The sequence below is a fragment of the Bison bison genome, unplaced genomic scaffold (assembly GCF_000754665.1).
Source record: "Bison bison bison isolate TAMUID 2011002044 unplaced genomic scaffold, Bison_UMD1.0 scf7180017864289, whole genome shotgun sequence".
NCBI lineage: Eukaryota > Metazoa > Chordata > Mammalia > Artiodactyla > Bovidae > Bison > Bison bison.
Window position 1 is genome coordinate 10,415,919 of NW_011494861.1, and position 12,301 is coordinate 10,428,219.

A 12,301-nucleotide genomic window follows, 5' to 3' on the forward strand; every position below is an offset into this window, starting at 1 on the left:
GGCCCAGGCTCGGTCTTGGAGTGGAGCTGTCACAGCATCCCTGCCCTGATCCCCATGTCCATCAAACTTTGCCGTATCCCTGAGTCCCCTCCCCCGTACCTAGTAGCAGCAGACCTCAGCTAAGATCCTGGGCCCACAGGGCTCTCCTTTGCCTCTCCCATGAGCAGAGGATTTTTACATCAGGCTCTCCTCCAGACCAGTAGATTTTCACCTGGTCCCTGGGGGTGAAAAGGTGTACTGCCCTTCCCCGCAGTGGTGTAAAGCTCTTGCTTCCCACAAGAGGAGAGTGCAGGCAAGCATGAGACCCCAAGTGCAGGCCCCACAGCAGAAGCAGATAATCTCCTGCATGCCTGTGCCACTGAGCGGGACTCCCTCTGGCCTCCTGAGAACTGCCCCAATCTTTCTCATCAACACCTGGTAAGGATCCATGGAAATAGCTGGTGAATAAGTGCAAAATCCCCTGTGTTGAAGCTCCAGCTGTTCCACACTGGCTAACTCACACTTGGCCTTCAAGAATTCATTAAGGGGCTTCCATGGTGGATCAGTGGTAAAGAATCCACCTGCCAATGCAGGAGATACGAGTTCAATCCCTGATCCAGGAAGTTCCCACATGCCACAGAGCAACTAAACTCGTGTGCCACAACTATTGAGCCTGTGCTCTAGAGCCTGGGAAACACAACTACCGAGCCCACGTGCCACAGCTACTGAAGCCTAGAGCCAGTGCTCTGCAACAAGAGAGGCCACTGCAGTGAGAAGCTTGTGCACCTCAGCAAAGAGTAGCTCCCACTTACCACAACTAGAGAAAGCCCATGCGCAGCAACAAAGACCCAGCATAGCCAAAAATAAATAGCTTTAAAAAGAACATTTCAGACCTTTAAAAATAAGAATTCATTAAAACATTGGCTGATTTCTTACTTTGTCACTTGTATGGTGACCGTCTCTTACTCTTCCTGGGGCCTGTCAAAGCAATAACAGTCCCATCTCTGCTGGGTGGGGCTTGTCACTCTGTTTTCTGGGTCCCCTTCTGACCTCAGGTCCTAGAAGGTCTCCAGAAAAGTATTGATTTCTGTAGATATCTAGACTTTTCCTGTTGTTACAAAGGGAATGATGTTCTATTGTGGCATTTGATGTCATAAGCAGAAAGCTAAACTAATATACTTTAAATCTTATGTGCATATTTGACTTACTCAGTCAATATCTTCATGTTTCTCCCAAACGACACAAGCATTTAGAATAGTTTTACTCTTCTTGTCCTCCTCCCTGATCACATATTGTTGTGGATACGTCCGTGGTTTCCACCTTATTTTTTATTTACTGCACACAGGCAACATTCTCTAATACCGTCAATTTAATTTAGATTTTCCATGTCCTTACCAGTTTCTTTGCTCATCGCTCTTCCTACTTCTCCGGCAGCCCTTATGAAGTAGTTTTCCTTCTTTCTGAAGTACATGCTTTTGGAGTCTCCTGTTCACAGTGTGCCCACAGACAATGTGGGTCACCTGGGAGCTTGTTAGAAATTCAGAAACTCAGGGCCCACCCTAGGCCTGCTCAGTGAGGACCTGCACCTAATCCCCAGGGGATCCTCTGCACTTAAATTTGGGGAGTGCTGATTAGGATGGCATTTGCTGAACTTGCTTGATAATCAGAGGAACCTGGGGCAGTTGTCTGCCCAGGAACCTCCGGCCCCATCTCAGTCTGCTTGTTGTTCAGTCACTAAGTTGTGTCCAACTCTTTGTGACCCCATGGGCTGCAGCACACCGGGCTTCCCTGTCCTTCACCATCTCCTGGAGTTTGCTCAAACCCATGTCCATTGAGTCGGTGATGCCATCCAACCATCTTGTCCTCTTGCCTTCTCGTCATCCCTGTTTCCTCTTGCCTTCACTTTTCCCAGCATCAGGGTTTTTTTTCCAATGAGTGGGCTCTTCACATCAGGTGGCCAGAGTATTGGAGCTTCAGCTTCAGCATCAGTCCTTCCAATGAATATTCGGGACTGATTTCCTTTAAGATTGACTGGTTTTATCTCCTTGCAGTCCAACGGACTCTCGAGAGTCTTCTCCAACACCATAATTCAAAAGCATCAATTCTTTGACACTCAGCCTTCTTTATGGTCCAACTCTCATGTCCATACATGACTACTGGAAAAACCATAGCTTTGACTAGATAGACTTTGTTGGCAAAATAATGTCTGTTTTAAATACACTGTCTAGTTTTCTTATAGCTTTCCTTCTAAGGAGCAAGCATCTTTTAATTTCATGGCTATAATCATTGTCCACAGTGATTTTGGAGCCCAAGAAAATAAAATCTGCCACTGTTTCCACTTTTCCCCTTCTATTTGCCATGAAGTAATGGGATGGGTTGCCATGATCTTAGTTTTTTTAATGCTGAGTTTTAAGCCAGCTTTTTCACTTCCTCTTTCCCCTTCATCAAGAGGCTCTTTAGTTCTTCTTCGTGTTCTACCATTAGGGTGGTATCATCTGCATATGTAAGGTTGTTGATATTTCTCCCAGCAATCTTGATTCCAGCTTGTGATTCATCCAGCCCTGCATTTTGTATGATGTACTGTGCGTTGAAGATAAATAAGTAGGGTGACAATATACTGCCTTGTCATACTCTTTTCTCATTTTTGAACCACTCAGTTGTTCCATGTCTGGTCCTAACTGTTACTGCTTGGGCCACCATAACAAAATACCATAGTTGGGGTGACTTCAACAACAGAAATCTATTTCCCCAAGTTCTGGAGTCTAAGAGTCCAAGGTTGGGGTACAGGCCAATTCAGTTCCTGGTGAGGACTCTTCTTGGCTTGTGGATAGACACCTTCTCACTATGCCCTCATGTGGCAGACAGGATCGGTTCTGGGGTGTCTTCCTCTTCTTATAACACACTGGCCCTGCTGGATCAGGACCCCACCATATGGCCTCATTTAACCTTCATCACCTCCTTACTGCCATCACCAAATGCAGTCACATTGAGGGTTAAGGCTTCAACACATTAATAGGGAGTGGGGAGGAGGAGACAAACATTTAGTCCATTACAGGCCTCCATTTGGGCAAAACCAAGAAATCTTTTAAGGTAAGACCTCTGAAACTATACTATATATAACCAGCATGTTAGGCCTTTCCTGTGATCAAGCAGGTTTGGGAAGCACAGCTTTGAAATACTCTTTTCAATAGCAAACCTTAGTTTTGTTTATTTGAATGACTTTATTTGGTACTCATCCTTCAGTAATAGTTTAACTGGTTAAAAAATCTGGACTTAGTTATAGACTCAGCATCCTGAATACTTAACCTCACTGTCTCTGATTTCCACTGCTGCTGTTATGAGTTGTCCTTCTTGTCAGATGAACTTTTTCCCCACTGAACTGTTTTCCCCTTGGTATCCCGCATTTTTACCATGAGGCACCTAAACCATGGGACTCTCTTTATTTATTCTGCTTTGGGTCTGTTGTGATTCTTGAATCTGAACATTAATAACATTTATTAATTTTGGAAACTTGTCGCTACTGTCTTTTTAATATTGTGGCTTCCCAGGTGGCACTAGAGGTAAACAACTCACCTGCCAATGCAAGAGACGTAGAGATGTGTGTTCAATCCCCGAGTCCGGAGGATCCCCTGGAGAGGGCCATGGCAACCCACTCCAGTATTCTTGCCTGGAGAATCCCAGGGACAGAGGAGCCTGGTGGGCCACAGTCCACGGGGTTACAGAGTCAGACGTGACTGAAACGACTTGGCACAAGCGCACACACATGCTCCCGCGTAACCTTTTTTTCTCCTTCTTAAATTCTGATTGTGTATGCACTCGATTTTTCTCACTCTACCTTCCATATATCTTTTAGAGAAAAATTTCCGTCTCTTTGACTTTGCCCCACATTGTGGGTAAATTCTTTAGAACTACATTCAAATTCACTAAATCTGTCTTCAGTTCGGTTGTATCTTCCACCTGACCCATCCATTTTGGATTCTTTAAAATTTAATTTCAACAATTACATTTTTTATTTCTCTAATTTCCAAGTGATTCTTTTCCAAATTGATGTTTTTCTTTTTTAAAAAAATATTTCAAACATACTTGAGTTATTTCTACATCGGCTAGCTACTGCTGCCTGACAAATTGCCCCCATACTCAGGGGCTTAAAACAACAATTATTTATCACGACACACATTCATCCGTGGGCTGGGGGCAGCTCACCTAATGTGGGTCAGGCTCAGCTGGGGCAGGTCTGTACAATGAACTTCATCCTCCTATGAGGACAAGCAAGCACATCCTTCTGTGTGTAGAAATTCGTGGAGACAAGTAGGAGCATACTCAGGGCCTAGCCTCACAACTGGAACACATCATTACCAAAGCTACAGGGGCAAACCCACACTGAAGAGAGGGAGGACATACTTCCTGCCTCCTCGGGAGCACCAACTACTAAGGCAGAGCGGCAGAGAGATGTCAAGGTCTGGGGCCCGAGATGCCAGCCTCCACACGTTCTGATCAGACAGTCCCAAAATATAAATCCTTGGGGTTCTAGTCCTGCTGTTAGTTGTTTCTCACTCATGGAAGCTGGTCTTTTCCTAAACCTAAGTGCATGTTCAAACTGGCTTTGTCTATGAGAATCCTTTGTTACTTGAGCTAAGTTTTCCTCCAGAGAATATGTGTGTTTATCTCCATCAGGCACCTGGAGACACTACCAGCCTAAAATTAATTTCTCAGCTTGAGGTTTCCTTGACCACAGGATCCTGTAGACTCATGCTCCACACCTGCATGACAATCAGCCTGGGATTATACATTCTCCAGGGAGGACAGTTGTTTTCCACCCAATAAAGTTCTTCTTTGCCTTCTTTTGTTAGATATAGAGACAGAAACAGGAAGAGCAGAGAGACAGAAAGAGGTAACAAATTATTCACATCAAGGCCAACCTTTAGGAGAACCGATCATTCAAAGGAAAAGTTAGTTATTTTTTAATGTAGAGAGTCTGTATGAAAATAATTATTCAAGCATATATAAAAAAGAACAAAGAACGGACACGTCAGTTTGGTATAAGGAAGGCTACTTCTTTCTGGAATCAATGGGGAAATATCCCTTTTGAGGGTCTGTTTGCTTGTGTCCATTGATCCCGTTTTATATTTAGAGGAAGACTTCATTCCTCTTCAGCCTTTGTGTCAAACCCTTGCTGATTTGCTTTTTCTCTTGCTCAGAAGAACAAATTATGAATGAAATATGGAGTCTGGAAGGCCAAACTTGCCCACTCACTAGTGACTGGCCACAGGTGCATGACTTCGCGTGCCGGCTGGTTTTCTCATCAGGAAAGTGGAGGTGGTGACACAAATGAGGCGGTGTAAGTTACAGGTGATGTGCACAAATACAGTGGTCTTGCCTTATTCCATTTCAAAAACGTTTGTCAATATCCCACTGCATCCTCGGGCAACTCCTGAGCTGTAGCATCAAATGAACTTACCCGAGGAATATTCCCCACTCAGAAAGTTACAGCAGCCTGTGCTGGGAATGCAGTGGAGGAAATGAGAGGGGGACGCAGCATGGAGAAGAAGTGAACTTACCCCCACAGTGCTGGTCATAGGTTCTGGTTTTGTCTGACTAGACAGGCAGCAGGTCAGACAGATGCACTGTTTGGGTCCCCATGATGCTTCATTCACCCCATTTACTCTCTGCTTTCCTTTCTGGTCATGGTCATTCCTTCCCACAAACCTGTGCTTCCAACTGGTTACCTGTTCGTCCTGTGGGAATCCTTTCTTTAGTGTTGGGTAGGCCAAAATTTCAGTTGTGAGATGCTACAGAATGCCCAAATGAACTTTTTGGCCAACCCAATGTTTGTTGTAGTGAGTGCATCTGTGATGGAGACAAATTCTCTCGATTTTTACCTGAGATATCTTTATTTCATTTTCACTTGTTAACCAAATTTTTGCTGAATATAGAATTCTAAGTTGATAGTTTGTTTTCTTCATACATCCATTCAGGGCTTCATTCCATCATCTCCTGGCCAACATTATTTGTGATGAGAAGCCAGCCATTAATCTTATTGTTGCTGTCATTTAGTTGCTAAGTTGTGTCCAACTCTGTGCGACCCTATGGACTGCAGCCCATGAAGCTCTTCTGTTCATGGGATTTCCCAGACAAGAATACTGGAGCAGGTTGCCATTTCTTTCTCCCAGGAATCTACCCTACCCAGGGATTGAACCCACGTCTCCTGCATTGGCAGGCAGAGTCTTTACCACTGAGCCACCAGGGAAGCCCCACTCTTTCTGTAGCTCCCGTGAACTGAAGTCTTTTTCTCCTCTGGCTGCTTTTACAAATGTCTCTCTCTGTCTGTAGTTCTTAGTAGTTTGATTTTAATGCTGCTACATGCAGTGTCTTTGTATTTGTCCTACTTGAGATATATTGCAGTTTGGGGATCTGTAAGCTAATGTCTTTCATTTTATCTATAAACATTTGTGTATGTATCTGTCTGTGTATGTAAGCTATAAACATGAATTTATTTTGATGTCCCCACCTCTAATCCATGACCACATGGATCATTCTGCCCCCTCTCCTTGTTTATCTGTAACTCCTCTTGCAGCACTGATGCACCTGGCCTTCTGTTATTTACTTGCCTACTTATTCAATTCCAACATACTCGTATCATGGTTTCAGAATTGTTAACGTGTATTCCCATGGGGGAGAACTTTATCAGCTAGAGCGCAGTGCTACACACAGCTCTTTTGCCTTCAGTCTGATGGAATCTACTCATTTCCAAGGTGAGTGAGCTCAGCATGTTGTGCCCCCACCCCTTTCAGTGAGGTTACTGCACGCACTGTGATATACTTAAATTCTCATGCTGCACTTCATCCTGGGGTCTCCTGACCTTCTAAATGGTCTTTTTAAAATTTATGTACATCAGTGTTTACGCTCTCTGGTATAAAGTTCTGTGGGTTTTTGTGAGTTTTTAATATGTCATATCCACCATTACAGTATTAGAAAGAATAGTTTTACTGCCCTAAATTTCCCTGTGCTTCACCTCTCCTGCATCCACCAGCACCACCTCTACTTCAGACCTTCCACCAAATCCCTGGCAATCATTGTTTACTTTCGCTGTAGCTTTGTTTTCCTGGAATATCATATAATTGGAATCAATGTATGTAGCTTTTTCAATCTGGCTTCTTTCACTTAGCAATATACAACTTAAGATTCATTCACATCTTTTTGTGACTTGATAGCTTTTTCCTTTTTATTGCTGAATGATAATTCCATTCAATAAATGTAATGCAGTTTATTCAATATCCTATTGAAGGACATCAGGGTTGCTTCTAGTTTTTTGAAGTTATAGATAAAGCTGCTGTAGATATTCACATTTAGGTTTTTGCATAGACATAAGTTTTGAAGTCAGTAGTGTAGCCACCTAGGAGTGTAGTTGCTGGTCATGTTGTAAGACTGTGGTTTTGTAAGAAACTGGCAAACTGCCTTGTAAGACAACAGTTCCAACTGTAGCATTTTTCATCCCCACCAGCAATGAGTGGGAGTTCCCAGTGCTCTCTAGCCTCACTAGCAGTTGATATCATCAGTTGCTTATTTTGTCCATTCAAATTTTGTCTGTTATGCTACCTCACTGTTGTTTTAATGTACATTCCCTAATGAAAAATGATGTTAAGCATCTTTCCATATGTTTACTTTTCAACTGTATATTTTCTTTGGTTAGGTGTCTTCGTATCTTTTATGTTCTCTAACTTTTGAGTTTTAAGCGTTCTTTGTAACTTTTGGATACCAGTGTTTCATCAGATACATGTTTGCAAATATTTTCTCTCAGTTTGTGGCTCATATTTTCATTCTTAGCAAGACTTTCACAGAGCAGAAGTTCTTGACTTTAATTCTCAAGTCTCAGTTTAATTCTTTAAGTCTCACTTGTCAAGTATTTTCTTTCCTGGATCATGCTGTTTGTGTCCTATTTTAAACATCATCACCAAACCAAGGTCATGTAGATTTTCTCCTGTCTACTTCAAGAAATGTTAAAACTATGCATATTATATTTATCTCTGTGGTTCATTTTGAGTTAATTTTTGTGTAAGGCATAAGGCCTGTCTCTAATTTTTTGGTTTGTTTTTGTATTTGAATGTCCAGTTGTTCATTTTGAAACATTTATTGAATGGCTATACTATCTCCATTGAATTGCCTTTGTGCCTCTGTCAAATGTCAGTTGACTATATTTGTGTGGGTTCATTTCTGGATCCTCTATTTTTTGCATTGATCTTTATACCAGAGAGTGTATACTATGCAGGGTCTTTTCCAGTGAGTCGGCTCTTCGCAGCAGGTGGCCAAAGAATTGGAGCTTCAGCTTCAGCATCAGTCCTTCCAATGAATATTCAGGTTGGATTTCCTTTAGGATTGACTGGTTTGATCTCCTTGCAGTCCAAGGGACTCCCAAGAGTCTTCTCCAACACTACAGTTCAAAAGCATCAATTCTTCAGTGCTCAACTTTCTTTATAGTCTAACTCTCACATCCATGCATGACTACTGGAAAAACCATAGATTTGATTATATGAACCTTTGTCAGCAAAAAATGTCTCTGCTTTTTAGTACACTGTCTAGGTTTGTCATAGCTTTTCTTCCAAGGAGCAAGCGTCTTTTAATTTCATGGCTGCAGTCACCATCTGCAGTGATTTTGGAGCCCAAGAAAATAAAATCTGTCACTGTTTCCAATTTTTCCCCATCTATTTGCCATCTAGTGATGCAACTGGATGCCATGATCTTTGTTTTATGAATGTTGAGTTTTAAGCCAGCTTTTCACTCTCCTCTTTCACCCTCATCAAGAGGCTCTTTAGTTCCTCTTCACTTTCTGCCATTAGAGTGATATCATCTGCATATCTGAGGTTGTTGATATTTCTCCCAGCAATCTTTATTCCAGCTTGTGATTCATCCAGCCTGGCATTTTGCATGATATACTCTGCATAGAAGCTAAATAAGTTAAATAACTTTTATCTGTTATATAACTGATATCTGTTCACCAACAAATCCACTTTGGGCTTTTGTTTATTTTCTTGGTTATGGGTCACATTTGCCTGCTTCCTTATGGGGGAGGATTTCTCCCAGCTTTACTGCCCTGGCCCTGCCTTCATCTGCATCACTGCAGTGCATCAGGGGAGGCCCCAGAGAAAGAAACAGAGCCTTGCATGACGGGGGCTCCTTGGAACCCAGTATCCCTCCCACCAGCCCAAGGGCAGGTGCAATACAGGCGTGCATGCTTAGCCACTCAGTCGTGTCCAACTCTCTGGGACCCCATGGACTGTAGCCCGCCAGGCTCCTCTGTCCTTGAGATTTTTCAGGCAAGAATACTGGAGTGCGTTGCCATTTCCTTCTCCAGGAGATCTTCCTGACCCAGGGATCAAAACTGCATCTCTTGTGTTTCCTGCTTTGCAGACAGATTCTTTACCCAGCAGGTGCAAAGGGCTTGTTACAAATCCTTCCACTTTGTAGGAGGCATGCTCCTCCTCCTGCCCCTCCCCCTGCCCCTCCTCCTGCCCCAGGCACAGGTGAAACAGCCACAGGTCCCTCTGGTCCTGGGAGGGCTTGGCTCTTTGTGAAATTCTTTTGGGTTTCTTTGTCTTCAGCTGTCTGCTGTTTTCTAAAATTCTCATGTTGCTTCTCCAGCTTGCTGTCCTTATTCAGGTGGGAGCCACAATCCGCGCCCTAATCAGAAGCAAAGGCCTTTTCCTCCCTGTCCTCCTTGCCACCCCCAACTCACCACTGTCTCTTTGGCTAGAGCTCAGATAGCTAGTCCACTCTTCCACAAAGGCATGGCCGTTGTCTGGAAGCCCTGTGGGTTTTTGTAACTGGCACATGCCCATGGGGCAGACAGATGTGGCAATCACTCAGCACTGCGTTTCTGTTTCTGATCTGCGCGACCGTCCTCCTCATCTCCAAAGCTCAGATTTGCTTTTACAGTTTGCCTCAATCTACGTATCACTTTTCTGCTGTTTCCACTGAACCGGGGGCCCCTAAGGGCAGGGCCTGTGTGGGCCTTAGATCTGACTCTCCAGGGTCCAGCACCAGGGCTGGTTGATAATATGAACACAAGTTGGACTCACGGACGAAGAAACAGATGGCGGGGAAACTCCTCTCCCCACCCCTATCCCAAATCACAGCCCCCAGGGGACACCAGCATGTCCAGGGCCTCCTGCACCCCCCACAGTTGTAGTGCTCACAGCCTTGACCTGGACAAGGCCCTCCATGTGTCTCCCTGGTGGGGAAGGTGGCCAGGGCTGGTGGGCACTCTCCCTGGACCTGATCAACCCCCTCCTGCCACTGGCCCATCCTTCTCACAACCCCTTCAGGCCGATACTGACCAAGCAGTGGCCCCTCCCACGCAGTAGACAAATGATGGAGGGCAGCTTTGCATTCTCAGCTGCCAGAAAAAATGGCGGGGCTGGAGCTGAGGGTGTGGAGAATGGGTCAGGAGGTTACCCCCACCCCCAGACGACATCCTTTCACCCTAAAGGAGTGCATTGTCCCTGCCTTAGCAGACCCCAGAAGCTGCCTACCCTGACCTGGGTGAGGCCCGTGATCCCCCGGTCAAGGAGGATGTCAGAAGGCACTTCATTAGGGGAGGAGGTCCTGCCTCAGGACCCCTGTGGGTCCAGCAGCAGGAGCGGGGGCCAGGCAGGCGGGCGGAGAGAGACTGGCAAGCCAGGGGAGCCCCGCCCCCTCCACTCAGATTTGAGTTCTGCTGGGGCCCCGTCTTGGTTGACTGGTGACCTGCCCCCATTAGAGGGGGCAGAGGCCACCACCTCATGCACGATTTCGCCCCCTGCCCCCATTGCCACAGGAGAGTGCCTGTGCTGTCCCACACAGGCCCTACCACCCCAGAGCTGAGTGCTGTGTTTCTCCCCAGGGAAGCGGCTGCCACTCTTTTCTAGCCGGCTTTGCTTCTCCAAGGAAGAGAAGAACACTGTAAAACGAGCACCCCGAGGTAGCCCCACCTCCCCTCTCAACACGGGGAGGGGGCTAGGAATCAGCACCCCCATGGGCCAGGCCACCAGCAAGGGCCGTGGAGCCTATAGCCAGGCCGGGTTCCACTGCAAGCTGGAGTGTGCAGCAGGAGGGTGGTCCTGCCCAGGACACAGTGTCTGGGAGGTGGGGGGAGGCAGTGGTAGGGATGCAGTCGTGAGCACCTGCTAGATGCAGGATGTTTCCCCAAGCCTGGGGACCGGCAGGAGTCACACTGCAGCCCTACTGGGAGCTGCTCCACAGACATGGCCAGATGGCGGGGGTTGAGAATAGGAAGAGAGTAGGGGCGCACAGCGACAGGGCAGCACAAGCAGACTGCCTGGAGGAGGTGACAGCTCATGGGTGAGAGATGGCTGGGCCCATGGGGTAGAGGGCACCACGGCTGGCTTCAGCCTTCAGAGGGGGCTCAGAGGGTGTAAAGGGGCTCCAGGGTCACTACAGGGGTCAAGCCAGAGTGAGCTTACCCTCACTTAAGGCCCAGGCCTGGGCAACCCAGGGAGGATGCCCTCAGGGCCCAGTCTGGGCTACATGGGGGCGGGATGACTTTGAAGCTTGACCCTGCCCACTTCAGCTGTCCCCACCCCACGGGTGCCCCACCCACCCCTGCCTGGCCTACTGGCACCTGACCATCCTTGTCCTGCACTCACGCTCATCACTCCTTACCTGCAGAGATCAAACCCTCGAAGGACAATGTCGAGACCTGCACCACCCCTGGCTGCGTGATGGCAGGTAAGCCCGCCTCCCTGCCGCGTGTTGCCCTGGTTAGGGGGGTGGCGGTGATGGTGGTGTAGGCACTGCCCAAGGCCAGGAGGAGCCACACACACATATATACACATATGCACACACATATATACACACATATACACACATGCACATACCTACACATATACACATACACCCATATATACACATACACACACACACACACACACACACACACACACAGCGCTGGTGCGCAGACCCAGCTGTGAACATAGGCAGGGACTCCTCTGCAGGTGTCTCATCCCCTGTGCCGCCCAGGAAGCCACTCCCTGCCCGCTGACGCCCTTGTGACCACAGCAAAGCTAGCACAGGGACCCCACATGCTCTTTTTCGCATTTACAGAAAGAAGATCACACAAACACACACTCTCGAGTTTTCTCCCAGGAATTCATCTTAAAATTGGGTGCCATGTGCAGCTATGTGCAAATAAAACTCAGTGAAAATGGTACAAAGAAACACTAGTGTAAGAACTCAGTAATGTAATTCTTCGGCCCACACTGGGGCTGTGGAGAGACCCCTGTAGTGCTGTCTCCTGCGACGTCCCGGCCACAAAAGGCAGAAGGTGAGG

The 12,301-nt window shown here is 46.5% G+C and overlaps 1 protein-coding gene across 1 annotated transcript in view; it reads left to right on the forward strand.

Moving 5' to 3' along the window:
* MMEL1 (membrane metallo-endopeptidase-like 1) overlaps positions 1–12,301 on the forward strand; it is a 35,510-nt gene that overhangs the window by 4,900 nt on the left and 18,309 nt on the right. The window contains 2 exon segments of the mRNA XM_010850211.1: positions 10,856–10,933; positions 11,641–11,700. Of these exon segments, the coding sequence (XP_010848513.1) occupies positions 10,856–10,933; positions 11,641–11,700 (138 nt within the window).